The 21,030-nt window shown below is 39.5% G+C and overlaps 1 protein-coding gene and 1 long non-coding RNA gene across 6 annotated transcripts in view; one reads left to right on the forward strand and one right to left on the reverse strand.

Moving 5' to 3' along the window:
• slc4a3 (solute carrier family 4 member 3) overlaps window positions 1-7,665 on the forward strand; it is a 64,987-nt gene extending 57,322 nt beyond the window's left edge. For all 5 annotated transcript variants that reach the window (XM_014334665.2, XM_014334666.2, XM_005925772.3 and 2 more), the window contains one exon: window positions 1,372-7,665. In XM_014334665.2, the coding sequence (XP_014190151.1) occupies window positions 1,372-1,449 (78 nt within the window). In that variant the 3' untranslated portion in view covers window positions 1,450-7,665. The remainder of the gene's footprint in view (window positions 1-1,371) is intronic.
• A 703-nt stretch (window positions 7,666-8,368) lies between these two features.
• On the reverse strand, window positions 8,369-14,168 carry LOC102309007. The gene is made up of 4 exons (XR_001336415.2): window positions 13,822-14,168; window positions 12,367-12,412; window positions 11,233-11,371; window positions 8,369-9,282 (listed from the first exon to the last, which is right to left on the reverse strand). It is a non-coding gene; the product is annotated as an uncharacterized LOC102309007 (long non-coding RNA).
• Window positions 14,169-21,030: the final 6,862 nt, after the last annotated feature.

Genomic DNA, 21,030 nt, shown 5'->3' on the forward strand with positions numbered 1-21,030 from the left:
GCCTTGCTTATTTCAGCAAGACAATGCTAAAGTGCATACTTCATACCTTTACAAGACCTGTCTGAAACATTTGGAACATGATGGAAAATACAACAAAGCAGGCCCAGGACTGTTAAGCAGCTAGAATCCTCTATCAGACAAGAATGAGACAACATTCCTCTCCCAAAAGTCCAGCATCTGCTCTCCTGAGTTCATTTACAGACTGATGTAAAAAGACGATGAGACGCTACAAAGTGGTAAACATGTACCTGTCCCAACTTTCTCGAGATATATTGCTGCCATCAAACTCAAAATGACCGTATGACCTTGAAATGGTAAATTTTTTTCTCAATTTAAACATTTGTATTTTTTCTGTGTTCTATAGTTCACAAAATATGGGTTTGAGATTTGCAGATCATTGCGTTTTCTATGTATTTAAAATTACAGCATTCCAATGTTTTTTTTGGTTTTTTTGAACTGGGGATTGCAATTGTTTCACGAATGTTCTTCTTGTTACCACATCTTCCAATAACGACCTATAACTCAGTTCTAAACTGTATATAAAGAAAAAGAATTTTATATTTTTTTAAAAGCAGACGTTTTAAAAAATGTCTTACTTTTGTCTATATGTTAAACATAATTTGAAAGCCTGCACCTGTGATGCTAAATTGGCTAATGCAGATTAACACAGAAAATTAGATAGACATTACTGTAGTCTGCTTCTTCAAGATTTGGTGACTTTTAAACAGTCAGGCTAGCTTTTTCCATCTGTTTCTGTCTTTGTGTTTAATTTAGGTTTAAGTTGCTGCCCGTTGCTATTTGAACTCGCTAAAAAGTCAATAATAGCTGAGCAGTGGTAAACCTTGAAAAAGTTATACGCAAACCAGAAACCTTCAGATTAAAAGTTGTGCCTCGCCACCGCAGCCAACAATTATCAAAAGATGCAGCCTTTATTTTAAAGGTTAATGTTTTCTGTTTCCAGAAAACAGTTTGTGTCACGCTTTTCCTAATTTCACCATTGCTAGCAGAGTACCTAGTGGCAGCAAATGCCATCGACCTTCAGCAACCACTTGCCAAGTGGTCAGGGAATACATGACTGGCAGATGGTTGCCGGCTGGTCTCTTGGGCTCTGTGCTAAAGCCTTAGCTTGCGAAAAGCAGCCTATTTTTTTTCAGGCATTGATCTTAGAGGCACTAATTGCTGTGTATAATTAACAGAGTACTGCTCAGTCAAAATGCATGCATTGCTGTATTTAAATCATGAATAAACAATGATGGTGTCAGTGTGCTAGTTTATTCCACAGCATTGTTTTAATTGGCAGCGCTAAACTATACTTAATTTGTCCAGAATGAACATTAAATGAAAATAATAAGGTATTTCAACCCTTTGCAGCTGGATTGTGATGAAGATTCGCCCAACTTTGATGAAGATGGACGAGATGAGTACAATGAGATCCACATGCTTGTATAAATTTAAGCTGGAACCAGCTAAAAGGATCACCTACACCCTGCAGGTCTGACCGATCGGAGGAAGCAAATCTTGGAAACCTCATTGTCTCTGGATAGCAAGAGGAGCTTCTGCAATGGTGTTTGTAAAATATACAGAATCTATAGCTGGATAAGCACTTTTTACCTTTATTTAATCCATTTTTTTAAAAGCACATCTAATGTTAGATCTTTGTGGTGGTGTCGATGTCTTAACCCTGACAGAAATAGCTCTGAATGCATACCTGAAGTGGACTATACCAAATCTAGCAGCATACATAACTTATATGAACTCTTTTTACCTGATGTCTCCCTTTAATTAGTCTGCAGGTTCTGGGCATAAGTGCAATGATAGCGGGGACCTTTAGGACTGCAGCAGGCTTTATTACTTCAGGCTTATTTTGGGACTGATCTGTGAGAAAGGAAAGATTTTCTTTAATGAGGAGAGGATTTCAATCAAACTTAATAATGTTTTCAGATGAACTTTCTCTAAATGTAAAGCCTTCAATTGGTTTTACTGCCTCTGTTGTTAAACTGCCTTTTTCCTTTGTATTACTGCCTTTGTCTATAGGTTGCAATGGTGTGCAAACAAGGAGTTAAGTCAGTCCTTTTCCTTTCTGTACAGACTTGTAGGAAAAAAAGGTCACGTTTCTCTGCCAACCCAGCTCCCTGGCACAAGTCCTCATCTCTAAATGTAGTCTCCCGTGAATCCAAAATCCCCTAGAGACTGTGCCTCTTCATGGGCTGCCACTGTACTTTTTTTAAGGTGATTAATGCCCTCCACTGATCCCATTATTATGACCTTGGATGTATAAGTAAATAGCTAACATGGTCTAAACCTATTTTTCTACTTTGTTGTATCTATTTATTTTGTGACCTTTTGGACTTAACGCTATACCATGTTCTTAGTGGTATTTAGATTTCGGATAGCTTAAGCTACCGTTAGAGTTAGTGTAAAATATAAAGAACATTGTGTAGAGTGACACGTTAAAAACAGAAAAATGTGTCTTTATTTGAAGTATCTGTCAGTTTTTTGCTAAATTTGGTATATTTTTTAAGAGATGTCATGAATAATGCACTTGGCTAACACAGACACGATAGTACTGAAAATGTTGGGGAGCATTTAAACATTTGCAGGATGCATGAAGGTTGCATTGCACAGACTGACTGTGAGCTTGGGATTGTAATTTACCATCTATTTTTAGAGTTATCCTATATTGCAACGGACACCTGCTGCTTCAATAGGTACACCTGTTCATCTCTTTGTTATCGCAAATCTAATCAGTCAATCGTACTGCAGCAACTGCAGTAATGTATGTATGCATATAGACCGGTCAAGATGACTTCTTGAAATTTGTCCAAGCATCACATTTGGGAAGAAAGGTGTTTTTAAGTGACTTTAAATGTGACATGGTAGTCGGTGATAGGCAGTCTGGTCCGAGTATTTCCGAAACTGCTGATTTGCTAGGATTTTCCCACAAAACCATCTCAAGGGTTTACACAGAATGGTCTGAAAAAGACCATTCTGTTCTCTTTCTGGGTGAAAATGCATAGCTGATGCCAGAGGTCAGAGGAGATTCTGCTTTGAGCTGATAGGAAGGCAGCAGTAGCTAAATTAACTGCTCATTGCAGCCAAGTTATGCAGAAGAACATCTTTGAATGAACAACATATTGAACCTTGAATCGGATGAGCTACAACAGCAGAAGACCAAAAACCTCAAAATCCCTCCACCAGATCTCAAAGGGGGGTCCAACCTGGTACTACCTAAGGTGTACCTAATAAAGTGTAGTTTTGACACATGCACATTTTCATAAGCCTTTCTTATTTCATGCTACACAGAAACACATAACAGCTGCTGTACATAAAACAACAAAAAGATAAAACTAATTTATTAATTAGTGTTGGAAATTGGTGGGATTTTACTATATTTGGCTCAATGGTCTGTTTACGGTCAGCAATTAAAAGCTTAGGAACTGAAAGAAGAAGCTTCACATTTAGATGTTTTGAGGATATTCACCGTCTGGTTCACCAAACATTAGGATTATAAAGTTTATTCTTATTGATTTTAAATAGACGGGAGTTGTTGAATGCAACAAAAAAAGTGAGCACATTGGGTTCTGGTCTTTTTCCATGTTTGCATTCGGTGGCTCCCTTGCTTTCATCACTGACACACTCGGGAAGCGTCAGCTGAGTCCTGGGGATTCTAACTGGGTGGATATCTGCAGAAAGTCAGCAATTGTCTGCTGTTTTTTCTTACAATATCTTGATGGCACACTCTTTGATCACATTCAGTGAAAGTGGAAAAGAACAGCAGAGATGATTGAACCCAAACCCAAATTCCTCACTCTGGGGGATGCTTGGCAAAAAGGTTAATTCAACATGAAAGTCTGTTTCTTTGCAGTGTTACTACCAAAATGTATCTACTGCTAACATTTAGTCTATGAACCTTTTAAAAGAAAACCGTGCATAGTAAGTTAGGAGAGAGAGAGACTGCTTGGCAGCTGAAGAGGTTTCTATAAATTACTGGCAAACAAGGCCAAAACCCCACTATAAACATACTTTAAATGGTCAGCAATGTACTGTTATTCATCTTATTTCACATAACCATGCCCTATATTATGAGCCATGCAAAGATTCAGTCTCAGGGGAAACTGACCTTTGATCTGTAAATATTGCTCCCCAGCCTTTAGTTTGTTGCCTCTTTGTGTAAATAAAGCGGTCAGGGCAATCCGGCGCTTGCTATGTAAAAATCTATGGCTTACAGTCCCGGCTTTTATGTTGTACAATGTAGGAAAAAGAGGTCAAGTGCGTAGAATTATGTGTTTACTCCAGTGAAGTGACATAGAAGTTTAACGGTAAATGAATCTCTCTTTCCCCCCTAGATTGTTCTCTGTAGGCCTGCACTTGAAGCTCCACTTTGATGTGAAGCGTACACCTGCTGCAGTCTGTATTTAATTCTGCAGCTCCCCGAGTTAATGAGTAACACAATGTGCTTTGAATTAGCACTCTGTAGCAGTTTCATTTAAAATGGGCTGCGTTATTAATGGACCTTTTCAACCATGTGTTTATGTTTCAGGAGTTTACAGAGACTGGAATGGCAAACTGAGGGCAGAGACAGTGAGGTCTTTTCTTCATTATACCCACCCCTATCCGTAGTCGTGACATTATTGAATGTTTGCCTCTTACTGAGTGTGTTTTTAGGGGCAGGAACTTGATTTATGGAAGTTCACTAATGACACAACTATGAGTGGTCACCATGTTAGAAAGCGCACTGCCAAATAATTTTGCAAAAAAAATGAAAAAACTATTTTTGTTGTTGATGTTTTGGGGTTTTTTTTAACTCTTCATTTTTTGTGACATTTATGTATTTTTTGTAACCTAGAATTATTCTAATATTGTGCAAATTTAAAAAGTGTAAACTCTAGATTGCCCTGAGTAAGCAACCATCCATCATATTTTCTGCCTTACAGACAATTTTTTCAGTTTGTATTCATCTCATTTACAAGGACGACAGTTCATTTGAAATAACCTGGACTACCTTCCACTGTAGTTGTCACCCTGAAAGCTGTACTTGCTAGTTGTAGTCTGTGAGTCCAAAAGAAATTTAGCAAGCAGCATTTGGATGGTATTGTGGCAAAAACAATGTGTAATGACCATTTTTAAACACCACGGCCAACCAAAGAATTATTGCTTCCTATGTCCATTTCTTTATAACCCCAATGTCCCAATCTTCCGCTGGCTTCTTCCAGCAGGCTAACACACCATGTCACAAAGCTCAAGTGATCTTAAACTAGAGTTCAGCTATCACTCTAATTGAGCACCTTTGGGATGCAGTGCAATGGGAGATGGTAGATGTGCAGCCAACAAATCTGCAGTAACTGTGCAAAGCTATGCTATCATGTCAGTCTGAACCAAAAATCTCAGAGGAATGTTTCCACCACCTAATTGAATCTGTGCAATGAAAGATTAGGCCAGCTCTGAAGGCGAAATTGGGTCCAACCTGTTAATAGCAAGGTGTACCTAATGAAGTGACCATTTTCTAAATAGTTTTATTTAGAAAATGAAAAGCATTTATAAATCTTTTCAGGCAGACTAACATTGTTTAATAGTTTGTTGAAAGCTTACATTTGTTCTATGTCTAATAGTTTTGTCAATATTTAACTTCCATACCTAAAAAGCACACACTAATGTTAGTTGTACACAGAGCACTAAGTGCATTACTATGAGAGACTAAGAGTAGATGCTGTTCAGCCAGCTGTGAGTGGCTGAGAACATGAGAATCAAAAGGGGGGTAAAGATTTTATTTTTTAAAGTAAAATGCCTTGTTGGTGCCATTAATAACTAAATATGCAGTGAAAGCTTTGATAGTTCATTTTTTAGCCAAAGTTGTTGTTTGTCAACAATGCTGTGCTGATTCGACCTGTGATGATGAAAGAGGCTCTGAGGTGTATGCCCGATACAAGTGGGTGTGTGTGACACGAGCTGCTGTGTCTGTGGAGCCCACAGCCTAAAAAGAACCAGCAAACTTACCAAAACATCCTTTCAGTATTTACACAAGAGAAAAAGTGGAATTGTGGGTATTATTAAGATAAGAAAAGGTGTGGCGCTGCCTCTTGGTCCTGTCTGGTGTTGGATGTCAGAACACACGAGATGTAAAGAAAAATCGTTCTGGTCTTTCTGACCCTGAAAGAAAACTCTGTCATGTCAACGTTCTCACGTCACCTCATTTCGTCACCTTATGCCTCAGTGGTAGCAGGCCAGGCCACCCACCCAATTCTAAGACTTAGCTCTGTTATTTTTGAACCAAGACTAATCCACTGTCATCAGCTTGAGTGAAGACATCTGACAAGCTTGGGTCTTTAGCATATTGAATAGTGTACTCGGTTTGACTATATATAACTATAAATCAGATACATGTGAAACGAGAATAACTGCTACAAGGAAATGCAGTAATACTGATATTTTCTTAAGAGCAACCACTTGAGTCGAGTCCCGTATTGCAAGGAGTTGTCACAGTCGAGTTGCACTCATCTGCACAGACCAACTCTTTCTGTGCTTACAAAATACGCAATGATTATTTGAAAACCTTTGCCAGTCTGAGAGTGATTACAGTGAGTCCCATTCCCACCACGAATAAGTTGTCTCCACTTGGCAACCTGTGCAACTGCCTTCCAGTTGAAAGTGGTCGCCCAGAGGTTGAGGGCGTCACCCACTCAACCTCTGGGTGACCAGTTGGTCGACCCCAGTAGTTGCACTTGGTCTTTGACAGCAACAAAGTTCCATGAAATCACATCAACCACCAGTTGTTTTTTTTTAATCATAAGGACTGTTTTTGCTCTAGTGTGACTGATCCACGAAAGACAAAACGACTATACGTTTCTCCCAGCACGGTGTAAGCTGCATTTAGCAAGGTTTTAATAAGAGCCAGACCAAAGAACTCTACAACACACAACAGCTAGCTAGTCTCATGATCAGCGGGGTCAGTAGTTAATTGGGACTCCCTGTTATGCACAAGGTGTGTTTTTGGTGGCAAGATTACCTGCTGACAATTAATGGTCCCGTTTTAGAGACCCGCATTAGCAAATTTCGCTTAAATTTGCTTATTAGAGTTAGGCGCTACTTGGTAACTTTACCTGCATGTTGGGGAACAAGGAGTTTGAAGTGGCACTTATTTAATTAACCGGGTGCATCAGGTAACAAATACCAAAAAACACCTTGTGCATAAATGATGCTAGAGTCTTATTAGACATAATATCACCAATTGGCACTCCTGGATCTGAACAGTCTCTAGTTTACCCACCGATTCTTGAGAAAATTCCCCTTTGGCTTAAAACATTCAACTTGCTTTCTGTTTTTTTGCTGGGCAACTGATCCTCAGTCAGATTAAGAACGCTAGCATCCTTTGCAGATTACAAGGAACCATAAAATTATTCAAGTATTGAAATCCCCCCAAAACACCTAATGGATCTTTACATTGTTTTACTGACACAGTTTTCTGCATGAGCTCTGCACAACAGTCCTTTTAAGTAGTAATTGGATGAAAAAGTAATTAAATGCAGTATGTTTGCATCTGTAGATGACACTTAGGTCATGTGAATACTTTAATAGCAGGTCTGTCTTGCTATGGCTACAAAGAGGTTTTCAAAAAACTGTAAAGCATTATTTTTTTGTCTGAAATAAATATTTATTATGTGTTTCAAATACAAATGGAATTGTTTTTATTTCTGTCAACATAAAAACGATTACAGTATAAACCAGATTACTTCTGCCACACATGGAAGAATAATGGAAGTGAAGAACATTCATTAGGTAAGTGCTCAGTGTATGTTCATTTTACAGACTGTATAATGTGATAAATATGTACTGTATATTTACCAAACAAGTCACAGAGAAATACAGTGTTTGACCTTTGCAGGGAAAAATCACTACAACAATAAAATGGTTACATTTTCATAGATTTCCTCCAGTTGTGTTCATATTTGTTTATGGAGGGTAATATTCAAAACAATGTTATTTTTTAAATAGTAAAATATCTCCTATAATTTTACAGTTGGATGACAAAATCCTGTAAAATGTTGTTGTTTTCTGTGCATTATGGTTTTGGAACTCAAACATAAAAAACATAGCTTTGTAGATTTAGCCAATGTCCCCCTCAAGACTGCCTTTGTGGGACCTCGGGACGGCTTCCAGCACTTGTAATTAGTCTGGCTCACTCTATACAGGTCATAATGATGATTTATAAAACGAAAAAACATTTTAGAAATACAATTTTTGGTGAAAAAAATAAAAACTGTCCAAGTGCAGAGGCAGCACATAAGGTCAAGAGTGTCTTTTGTAAAAATCTGAGGTGTCTCATGAGAGCATTTGTCAAAAAGGACCCGACCTGTAGTGGATGCTTTGTGTGCTGACACTATGAAAGCCACATACCAACACTATGATGGTGACTGGAGATAATGTCAGTCACTAGTCACTAAATGTTGTTCTCTGACATTCTTCTCGAAATATTAAATTTAAGGCTGGAAGTGTTGTTGTTTTAACAAAAGGGAGGACATACAAGTGATCAGAGGAGGAGTTCCAGAGAGAGAGATCGGAAAACAGCCAGAGCGCTGGAAATGGTGCAGAGGTGCACAGGGATCCTGAAGGGGACAGGGGAATATTTAAAACAGGTGAGATTTTTGCTTTGTTCCACCAAACGTGACCTTTGGGGGATTTGCAGTCATTGTTGCTCAATTTACGACACCCGTTTATAAGCTCCCCTGCAATTTGTCTGCTTGGATGAATACATTTAGGTCCAAAAGAGTCTCAGTTGTACAGTTGTCCTCTCCGTTGCAGTCTTTTGGATCATGAAACTCTTTGTGAACAGCCCAAGATACTTATCCAACCAAACTTAAGTAGTCAGGCGTTTTCACTACTTCATTGAATAGAAAATGTATTTTCTGATTTATGTAAAATGATTGTTTATTAGCTTGAAGTGTCTTCTTCCAGGATGAATTTCCTGAATCTCTGCAACAGAGGTAGCAAGCACAGTTAGCACTGTCAGAACACTGGCTAAAAAAAGATTCCAATTTTCCTTCGCTGGGTATTTATGTGTCCCTGGGGGCGATGTGAACACACATAAGAGGCAGAAAAAGTGTGACAATAATACACGGTGCTATTAACATGATGAGAGTGAAGAGTGGGGGGTCACGAACGTATCCACATAGCGAAAAGTACGTCTGGTGGACCTCCAAGTAAATCTCATGTACCAAAAATCCATAACCCCAACACCGAGTTTTCTTAGCCCAGTCTTCCACACATGTCATCAATTTGTTGTAGTTGCTGCAGAGAAAGAGAGTGAGACTAAAGTCAAGGTGACTCAAAATTACTCAGGCGGTAAAGAATTTCACTTGTAACATTTTTAGGGTGTGTGAAATATGTACAGCATGAATCTGTAGGCTGAGAATCAGATTCCACGTCAGCACATTCGACATTATTCATACATGTAGCTTTAAGAGTTGGGCCTTAATCTGCTCGGTGAATCCTTGGAAACCACAAGTCACTAGGGAAAAAGTTATTTTCCACGATTGCAGATTGCTGCAGTCGCCTGTAGCTTTCATAAAACACGCCACCTTTTCATAAAAAGGTTCACTGCTGCTCAGTAGTTGGTAAGTATTTGCACACAAGTCTGTGTCTTCCATGCAAACGGCAGGCAATGGCAACAATCTGCTAGTGACCAAAGTAATCACATGGAAGTTTTTGGTGCAGTAGCATTTTTGCAACCATTTTCACCTAGCGACTAGCAGAGGGATACACATTGTGGTTGTCAGAGGGTCACCGATCAGTCTCTCCACCTGGGTGACTGAGGCCTTAACATTTCAGCTTCCTGTTTCCCGTTTAGCTAACAGTATTGCCAGGCAACAGAGCTGTTATGTGTGTTCTACTGACCACAACACACCCAACTGTCTGCAAACAGACCTTCATTTCATGGGATAACTGAGTAAAGACTTATTAATAAATTAAAAGATCAGGTATGCATGAATTATTTATTTGGCATCATCAGGACAGACCAACCCTCTTTCAGAACCCACCATTAATGCATTTTAAATGGGTCATCATCACATTTTCATTTATCATTAGGGGAAAATCAGCCATAAGATACCAAATAATATAAACATTGTTTATTTCTTGCAAATACACTATTAAAATATCCTGATGCCAGTGAAATGTACAGGTGCACTGGTTCAAAAAATGGGAACATATGACTGTGCTGAGTAGGATGTAGCATGAACAAACAACAGCAGATGAATAGAAGCCATGCTTTTTGCCTCAGTTCACCTGGCATGATCATAGATCCATGTCACACAGTTGCATTGCACTTATAGGCGCCTTGTTTATAGGCGCACAAAGCCAAAAACATCAACAGCCTGAGTGTCTTCAAGATTTTTATAAATGGAGAAATTACCCGCTGATGTTTGGGCAGCAGCTTACATTTCAAGTTTAAGCATTAATTTGTCACGTCCTCGGGGCAGAGAAGCAACCGTAGCCTCTCTAAACAAACATAAATCTCGCAACCAGATGTCGCTGCAAAATTTTAGTGTGGAAAAAATCCACCGAGGCTCAATTGAACCTGACAGCCAGAAGCCTGATCAACAAGCAAGGCTCCTTGTGACGATGGACACTCCACCCTTACACACCATTTAAACTCTACGGTACCTCATCTCCCAAATTATGCTGACAGTAAAATATGGATTATTACAGTCATAATTAAAGTCCACTGCCATCCACTCCAGGTAGCACGGCAAAGACTAAAGTCTCCAGAAACAACTGCTGTCTGGAAATATGAGCCCAAGAGCAATGGTCTCACATGTTTTCATTAGAATATGAGTAATTAAAACTTCGACCGGCATCAAATGTAATGAGGAGACTGGAAAGCATCTGATTTTCCCATGACTAAAGGTTATTATACGTCTTTACTGAAAAGGCAGTAAAAAGAAGTGTCTGTATTTCATTGTAGAGTTCAATGAGTGAAAACACAGGAAGGCTGGATCTTTATCCAGCCTTCCTGTGTTTTCACTCATGTTGAGCTCAGCACAGACTCATGCATTAATGCTTGGTTAATCACACACCACTCATTCAAGTCTTGGAAACTCATGGGAGCCTCTTGTCCAGTTAAATATAACTCATTTGTCTCTCTTATATAAACACACAGAAAAAAACCCCCGACAGCTTTATATTAGCTAAATTTAAAAAATAAACAAATAAAGAAGAAAAGAAGAGCCTAACATTTACCTTTGAACCATAGGCCACGGGCACATGTTCTGATAGTCACTTGTCTCCATGCTTTTGTTGAAATCCAACAGGCAGTTGTCAACATTGATGTCAAACAGGTCCTCGTTGCATGGTGGACGGACAGCTTCTGCTGTGATTCCTGAAGAAAATGACATTGCACAACATAGGCGAGAGTCAGCACTGCTGACTCAATTCAGGATAGCGCATATTAATGTTAGAAACACCACTGTTTGCCTGTTCATTTTTTTTTGTAATAATTTGGATTCAAATTGGCTTTCAGTTAAATGTAATGAAGGGTTCTTGTGAATTAGAGGATGTATCAGGCCTGGATATATCTTGTAATTCCCCAATTTGAAAACATAAACGTAAAAATCTTCCATCTTCAGCTTTTCAGGGTCTCTATATTTATATTTATTTATTTAAATTATATTTATAGTTCATGTGGTGTCCATAAAGGAAACTTCATTCACACCCCTTTTTTATATGACAAATAATTCTGTCTTCACTGAATCTTGCAAATATATGCATGCAGATGAAATGAATGAAATATTCTAGCTGAAAATCTTTTCTGATGTTGTGTAATTTGTTGAAAATCGCACAAAACGAAAGGTACAACTGCCATAGGAGTATAATGATAAATAATATTGCATGCAGTGAATGCTGCTGGTTTAATTGTGCCCCCTTTACTCCTTCACTTTGCAAACTGTAGCCAAATATGTGTTGATAGACCATGCAGTAAAACTGAAATATATTATTAGCTCCGTTAGCTCCCTTTGCCCTTCAGTGTGACTCCAACATTGCTACAAGCAGCTACATCTAATGCATGTTTGTGGAGCATATTAACATTATTAGAACTCATTGAACTTCCAGATGCTTTTATTTGTCCCTGTGAGACATCTCCACCCCCAACCCAGCCCCCCTCTGCCACCCGAGGTTCTCCTTTGCCGGCCCATTTAAAAAAAAAAAAAAACTGGAAACGCTCCCATTTTCCTGTTGTGAATAACTGCTGTTTTGTCTGTCTTGATACATTTAGCTATAAAAACTTTAAAAAAAAAAAAAGATTCCTCTAACCCAAATATACCTTTTAAGTTCTCATTTTTGGTCTGCAATGATTGTGTGATTGACTACACTTACCTGCGCAGATGAAGAAGATTGCCAGCAGGTAAGCAGTCAGCATGATCTATTAAAAGATTGTTTTGAGAATTCATTAATACACCGAACAACCACTGGTTTACATCCTCAGCATGCACAGAGTGCAGGTGTTTTCAAACTTCCTTGACGGAGCCATCTGCACCAGCGTGACACTTCTCACTTTTTTTGCAGCAAAGTCTCCGACCACCTTGGCTCCTTCACGTTATCAGGCACCTTTACACAGACCAACAGACAGTCTTGCTGTCTCTGGCTCATATCGAGTCCCCTGAGAAAGTCCAAGTTGTGAAAGAAGGGGTATTTGGTTACACGGTTCCTGTGTAGCTTACTTGCAGCTTCTGAAGATCACACAGTGGCTTAAGGGCTGTTGACAGCACTCATAAGACAGGTAGTGTTCCTGACACTGCAGTGGTTTTGACATTTTTTAGGTGGTGGGTCATCTACACTTGTTAGTTGTGGTTTGCTTCTGATAAGTGATCCATTTCCTTTCTCCCACATTTTGTTTTCCTCCCCGCTGTCTGTCAGGGCCTTGGGGTCACGGTCCCATAAATCCCACCATTCAGCAACTGTGCAAACAGACTGGGTTTTCCTTTTCAACGTTTTTTACGAGATTATTTTTTAGGACCAATTTGCTTCATGCAGTTGAAATGACTGCTGACAAAGTAGTGATAAGCTAAAATAACATTAATAATGCAAGATGGTTTTCAAATGGGGATTTTGTAACAATGTGCCTACTGTGCATGTGTGTTTTTGCTAGTAGGGATAGTCAGATCACTCCTCAGCTCCCTACAAACCTAAATTCTCCATTCTGTTTTTATTCTGTTAATTTGTCTTGTTGAGCTTTACAAAATGACACTTTCTCCAGCTGAATATTCAGTTTTGTTTTCTCTGCTTCCTCCCCTCACTGGAGTGTTAATTCCTTGAAATGCACATAATGGTTTCCACATTTGACATTTCTTGTATTTTCTAGTTATGATGCACAATAACAAAGACAAAGAAAAGAGACCCTTTCCTATTTTGTCAGTCTGCATTTAAAAGGTAGACACATTTAACATTTAAAGTTCCAACTTTCACCTCAATCCCAAGCATACACCTTGAAAGAAAAGGAAAGAAAAAGGATGTGTATGAAGACATGATGTCCATCTGCTTCCTGGACATTCCCACAAACTAATGAATTTATCTCGTGGGAGGAAAAATTGAAAACAGATGTTGCCATGGAATGTTGAAAAGCATTTTCTTCTCTTTGTATTTTCCTCTCTTATGTGCACATGTGATGTTTGTCCCTCTATAAAAGCACATATACTGTCAGTGATGTAAATGCACGAATTGTTATATTGCAGTTGGTTTTACAACCTATGCGGCGATCCATCCAGCCAACACTTGTAAATCATTTTACGAAACCCCAAACCTATAAAGATAAAAAGTTCTACAGTCACGTACCTCTGTTGTTAACCAGCTGTCGTAGATCCCTGGTGAAAGCGGAACCTGTTGAAGATGCTGCCGATTGTTTACCAGCCAGCTATTAGACGCACGACTTCTCACACAAAGCTTCTGTAGTGATCTGGTGCTGTTTCTTATCGGTGGAACTCGGAGCTAATTGGATTGTGCAACAGAAATGAACAGCCTGCTCCCTTTCCCAGACCAAGCCTGCCTGTTCCCATGCTACCCAAAGGCGTGTTCCAGTCAGAGCCCCCCTAGAGAGACTTTAGCAAAACTCTAAGAGTCAAGAAGCCAGCGCACAGGCACCACAGACACATATTTAACGTAAATGTTTATGCTTTGTGTTAAATCATATTCTTATCCAGCTTCCCAGCAGTGGGGGGTGGGGTGGGGTAGGAATTAAGGGGTGGGTTTGTGTGTGCAAAGTCAGCACACACAAACTGAAAGAGACTCACAATCAGAGGAAATTTGTTATTTCCAACTCCAACACACCCCAAGCTTTATGCTTGGGATCTGTTAGTTTTAACTCTGCTTAGAGCTGCCTTTAGATCCCCAATCTAGAGCCAAATTTATAGTTTACCTCTGCTATTTCAAAATGGTTCCTACATTATGTTTTTATGAAGACCCTGATGAAGGCCACAATGCTCAACGCTTCAGTAAAACAGTAACGCTGCTTTATATACCACTAAGTGTTCTACACTCTTCAGACTTTCCTCTCCTTGGCATCTTGGAAGCAGGTGAAGTTCATCCCTGCACTGTCTCTGTTTTTTTTTATTTTTCTTCCCATAAAATTACCCCAACTTTTCCAGCATAATGCTACGTAACGTGTTCAGTGCTCAAACCTGTTGAAATATAAGCTGGTTCTCAAAAGGCAGCAAGACAGAACTGGCTGCACACCACGTGATGATTAAATGGAAAAGAAGTATGAGAACCCTGCACTGGCAAGACATACATCTTCACAGTTGCAACCAGAAACTTGGCTTTGCTTATATAGAGCATTTACTGGAGGCCTGTCTTAAAATCAAAGTTTCTTGGATGAGAGGTGAAACATCTTTAAGTAACTTAAAGAAGTCCAGACACTTTTCTTTCCAAGCTCCTTAGACTGTCTTAAACGTAGCTACTTTTCTCCCAAATTCAAGGATGGCTGTTAGCTTTGATCCCTGGATCCTCCAGCCTGTGTGTCAAAGGGTCTTGAGGCTACTGTCGTTTTGGTTGTTTGTATACAAATAAAAGTTAATTGAGTAAGATTGTGAAATTCAATATGCATTCACTGCTTCCATTAGCGAGCAATCAATAAAAACGGTATTAACAGCATGAAGTACCTTGCTTTGGGCTTTGAGTAATGGTGAAAAAGGCTTCATAAATTCCAGTCCATTTACAAAGATATTGGTTGTATCATATAACCGACAATATCAAAACGACAGTGGCAGGTAATTTTGTGTTGCTTTTGCACACAGAACTGTCTTCTGTACTGCCTGGTGCTGTAGACTCTAGAAACCCCCATACATCAAAAAATTGTTAAATGCATGATTAGTGGGATTCAATAAATGTGGTACTAAAGTTAAACAGAATTTCATTGCATATATAACAATCATATTTAAAGTGAAATATAAATATTGTGTCAATAATGAGAATAAATTGTAGTAATTTTGTCAATAATACTTTTGGAATGAAGGGGTGGAATGGTGGCCATCATCTGATATTTTGAGAACAACTTTTCACGACCTAATTTTTGGCAGAATTGATTTTGATACTATCTTAGTAGACTGTTGTTATCAGGCTACTAGATGCTATGGAGAATTCAGCTGTATGGCAAATCCTTTACCTGCATCTGGAGGATGATTTTTGCAAGAGAATCCTCTAAATCTGATCAAGGGTAAGGCATAGATGGCGCCAGTTACCATCTTTCTCTTGGAAAGAGGCAGCTAGCAGGCATGGCTAATCTTGCCCCTTGGAGCAACTTACCCCAGTCTCTCCCTTCTTCTCCCAGGACTGCCTGGGGAATGTAACAATGCCCCAAAACAGAGTCCACTAAATCCAAAGGATCAACTGCCAGCATCCCAGTGCTCGACACCATGCGACACCCCCAGAGAGATCTTGGGTCCTGTCCATGACCTGAAGAACTCAGAGATGTTTTGGCAGCACAAAACGGCCCAACACATTAGGGTTTTAATGTTTTGGCTGATGAAAATTTGCAGCACATAAAAAGATCATTAAAAGTGATGTTAACATGTTTAGCTTTGCTAGAATAATTGAAAAAGGAGGATTGTAGGATTTTATTGTCAGTACTGGAGCAAAAGTGTATGAATGCCTATTACACAGTCACACATGATGTAATGGTGGCTTAACACACTGTCATGTGTGGAGCGTATGTTGCACCTCTTGGAGACAGGGCATGGGAAATTTCTCGCCTATGACATGAGAAAGATATTTCCTCTTCTTTGACTGACCCAGGGATGCTAGTTAGGGCTTCCAGGCCTGCGTTGCAGCTCCAGCGTGACGTCAGTGTCGCTCCTTGTGTAACATGCTTCAACTTAGCTGGTCTGGGTGTATGAAGTAATGTCTGTCAGGGCCTTCTATCCTGGAACAAAGCATTCACTGTTGGACCAGTGGTTGAAAGAAATGCTACTGGCCTGTCAAATAGATCATGTAAGTTGAGAGATAAGATATGAAATATCAAACTGAAATATTTTGGTGTCTAGGTTACAGAAAGTCTAATGCCACTACGTCATCACCGGCTTGTATGTAAAACACATTTGAGCTTCATATTAACACTATTGGTAATAAAATAGTTTGGCTTTTGATTAAAGCCACAAAGTGTGGAATAGCTTTGACTTTGAAGCCCCTCTGAGGTAATGTAACAGAACCTTCGTGGCAAACAATGCAGGGAATTACTCTGAAACCCTGATGAGAACATTTCCAATTTTATGGCCTGAATTACAATATGAAGAGGGACAACCACACCCCGCTTGCATTACAAGGGTCTTGCGTTTTCTTTTTCAACCATCGTGCATGCTGCATGGTGGCAAAAGTACTAGGTTTCACTTAACAGCTGGTATATCAAATATTCTTTGTTTGAAATTGCCAGCCACTCTGTCCAAGTACATTTTAGTACTGATATTTTCTAATTCACTTTAAAGCACATCTGAGCAAATATCTTAGAGCTGCACATCCATGATGTGAATCTACACGTTCTACGACATCCCAAAGTTTCTCTGTTGGACTCATTACAGTGAAGATGACTTGAGTTCAGTGAACTCATTGTCATGTTCAAGCAACCAGTTTGAGCTCTGGTGCATTATCCTGGAAGCAGCCATCAGAAGATGGTAGTGTCTGGGATTTAACTGATGCTAGTACTTCATTACACATCACTCTGAACTCTTGATAAAAGGCAAAGTCGATCCATGTTTTGATCTGTTTACATGAATTCTGCCCTGCCATCCAAATGTTGCAGAAGAAACTGAGACTACTCAGACCAGGCAACATTTTTTCCAATCTCATGTTGTCCAATTTTAGTTAGGCAGTGTGAATTGTAACCTCAGTTTCCTGTTCTTAGCTGACCAAAGTGCCGCCCGGTGTGGTTTCCTGCTGTTTTTCTGCGAGATAGGAAGGCAGCTGGGTGAAATTACTTTTCTGGCATCAACAAGTCATTTCACCCAGAGAAATACCTCTCACTGGTATTTTCTTTTTTTCAGAGAGTTTCTGAAATACTCTGACCGTCCCGTCTGGCCACATTTAAAGTCACCTAAATCACCTTTCTTTGCCATTGCTCAATTTTAACTTCAGCAGGTGGTCTTAAACACATCTACATGCCTAAATACTAGGGGTGCAACGATACTCGTATTGATATTGAACCATTCGATACAGTGCTTTCGGTACGTATATGTATCGAACAATACAAAATTTTTTATTTATTTTATCAACTTTTCTTCTGGCAATGCTGTCTGTGTTGAGTGCTCAGTGGATCTGCGTTCGACTACTCCGCCTAGGCTGCACTGTCGAGCGCAGATCCACTGAGCGCAGCGCAAGCTAGCAAGACAGAAGCTAAGCTCCTTGCAACATGGCAAATTGAACCTCCCCCACCCTCATTCAGATCTGGCCTTTGGAACTATTTTGGTCTTCATGTGAAGTATGACCCTGAAGGTAAGCACGTCATGGACAAAAGTAAAACAGTATGTCGGATGTGCCACGCAATGCTCAGTTACATGGGTGGGAACTACTGCGTTAGCGCAGTTAGCTCGGTAACGTGTTGGCCGTCCAGCCCCAGGCACGGGGCGATCCGCGGTAGCTCGTTAACAGAGATTTGCCCTGTTGTGGCGTTAACGTCATTTCAAATTTAACGCTGACAGCACTAGTGGGAACGCAACGAATATGACTGCACATTTACGCCGACATCATCCTAATGCAAAGACAAGTGGAGGCAGACAAAAACAACAAGCACGCATGCTACAAACTTTACCCGAGTCATTTAGACAGCCGTTAGCACATGATTCTCCTTATGGGGACCTGATATGTTTAATATGCTGCTGAGAGTATACCCCAGAAGAGGTGTATAGTATAGCTTTTATTTTGGAAAGAGCCATTTCTCTGTAATAAACTCTCTTTTCCAAAGATGAGTGATTTCTCGATCAGATAGATAAATTTTTTTATTACTTTGTTGTTTCAGCAACATTAAATTTAAAAACTGTCCTTTTGAGTTAAATATTATATATTTATAATTTTAATAAATGATAAATTAAAAAAGCATGAACATTTTTTTGTATCGAAAAAATATCGAACCGTATCGTTGCACCCCTACTAAATACATTCAGCTGTTTCCATCTGACTGGCTCATTTGATATTTGTACATAACAACACTTACTATGCGGCTGTGGCTTAGGAGCAGATCATCTACTGAGTGACCTAACTGGAGGGTCAGCAGTTTGATCCGTGTGTGTTGGCTTGCCTGTAGGGAAGATATTCCCGGCAGTGAAGCCATCAGATGTACATGTGACAGGCAAAAAACAACACAGAATAAATCGTCAATGAATATGTGTGTCAGTAAGTGTAAATGGGGACTCTACAGTGTGCCTTGTAGGATTCAATTACTATTAGAAATCTTTGAATTTATCTGATAAAATAAGAGTCACATTTATTTAAAAGTAAATGTTAAGTGATAACAGTATAGCAAACTGCTAAACGGGTCTTTAATATACACAATTTTTCCTACACCATTACCATTTGGGTGATGACATCCTTTTCATTGTCTGTGTCTTTAAATCATCACATTTCCTCCCATACAGCTTTCAAAGCAACTTAACACAAATACCAGTTTGTCACAGAACCTTAAAAAAATATAAGAGTGTTGGTTATGTACATAACAAATGTGTGGAAAAAGTGTTTTGTCAACTTCTGTCTCCCGAACCTCCCACCTCTCTCATCATCATTCTTCTCCTGGGTTTATCTGTGAAAACATTTTCCACTCCGTTTCATGAGAGACGCTATCCAAACAGCACGTGCGCCGTCTTTAAAAGACGCACAACGTTAACTAAACCGTGTCTACCTGCTGTGTACTCTGTTTGCTTGGTAAACTGTTCCTGAAATGGAAATGTTTTCTTACGACCACTCCTCAATACGATGATATTCTGTGTGTACGTGCTGCTTAGCAACTCTGAATGAATGGGCGACGGCTGAACAATGTCGGGATGTCTAATTTTTTAAGCGGAACAACCTGATATTACGGCGCTGAGAGATATTTTAACTGGGCTCCTGAAAGATCCATCTCCCAAAGAGTCATTTAGCTGAGACAAATGGAATATTACAGAAGGTGGTCACATTTTCCAGAGTCGGTTATTTCCCTCAGTCATGGATAAATTCAAAGGACAGAACTGAAAAGGAGGCTGATATTTAGGAGGATACTGATAGAAAACTATACACACGAGGCTGATGACAATGCAGAATTTAGAATTAGTTTCAGAAAAAGAAAGCATAAAAATCCAACAAAATGTACTGTATTAATATTCTGCACATGAATCTCTAGAAGGAACACACACACACACACCTACATCATCGCAAGTGAAGGTTTATGAAATAAATGGCTATCTGCAATGTTCTCTGTGGGTTTGGAGAAGCAGGCTCTGCAGCAGATCCGTGGAGCAGATTATTATTTGATTACTCCAGAGAGCACCAAATAGGCCCGAAGCAAAACCCAGGACTCTGTTCAACCTTAATTTTATCAAACAGTGGCTGCGCATGAAGCTCTGGGACTGATTATGAATCCGGTGTCCAGCGGTCACATTAATCAGTGTGTAATTAAAGGCATGGCGTCTCAGTCATGTCTGTGAATACCTGCCACTGACCGGTGTGGTGCTACAATTACACTCATAGTTTTACTGTTAATAGCAGAGGACTTGTCCTGTTTAAACTGCAAATGCTCAAGTTTACTTTAATATTGCATTTTTAGATTCAATCAGCAGCTTAAATCACTCTTCTTTGTGAAAAGGAATCACATCATTTTCACCTGAATCTGCAATTCTTTGTATTCCTACTGGGTATTTCGCTGGCTTTCAGCCAACTGCATTCGTTTTTACAGCCCTGTTATTTGCTACTCACACCAGCCTCATTTCCAAGCACGGGGTGGATATTTTCTGTGGAAAAAAGCTCTAAAAACCACCTGTACACCCTCAGCACCATCTGCTGGGGGTGGAAAAAGGAAGGTGACTAGGAAGGTGCTTATCAGTATCCTAACATTTGCTTCACTTCCCATCTCTTCCCAACGAAAGTAATAATGGGAGGGAGTGGACACCTTTATACATTCAGATAAATTGATTAACATATTATATATTCTAATTTGTTCAACTGATCACTCAGTGTGATGGTACATTATAGTGAATCAGCTCTACCGCTTGGTTGTTAAATCTTACTTTAAAAATCAAAAATTGCAATGGTCAAAATGTTCAACTAGACGTCAGCCTTTGGGTGGAGTCCTGGAGTGTAAGACAGCAAGATGACTTTACCTCCTTCCTAGCCTGCGTAGTTTTTGTTTGAAGGGTCTGACTTCTGGCTAGATCCTGTGCATGCGGTTTGCCCCTTTTCATATGAATTTGTGGGAGGAGACAAAATAAAAGGGTGGTCCCTACTCATCCTGTCCAATACTTAGACAGTCCTTTCCTTTCCTCACCAACATGGTGGTAATTGTTTAAATTATGGTTCCCATTAAAATGGAAAGAA

The sequence above is a fragment of the Haplochromis burtoni genome, unplaced genomic scaffold (genome assembly GCF_018398535.1).
Source record: "Haplochromis burtoni strain Fernald_Lab_line unplaced genomic scaffold, NCSU_Asbu1 Contig_87, whole genome shotgun sequence".
Classification (NCBI taxonomy): Eukaryota; Metazoa; Chordata; class Actinopteri; order Cichliformes; family Cichlidae; genus Haplochromis; species Haplochromis burtoni.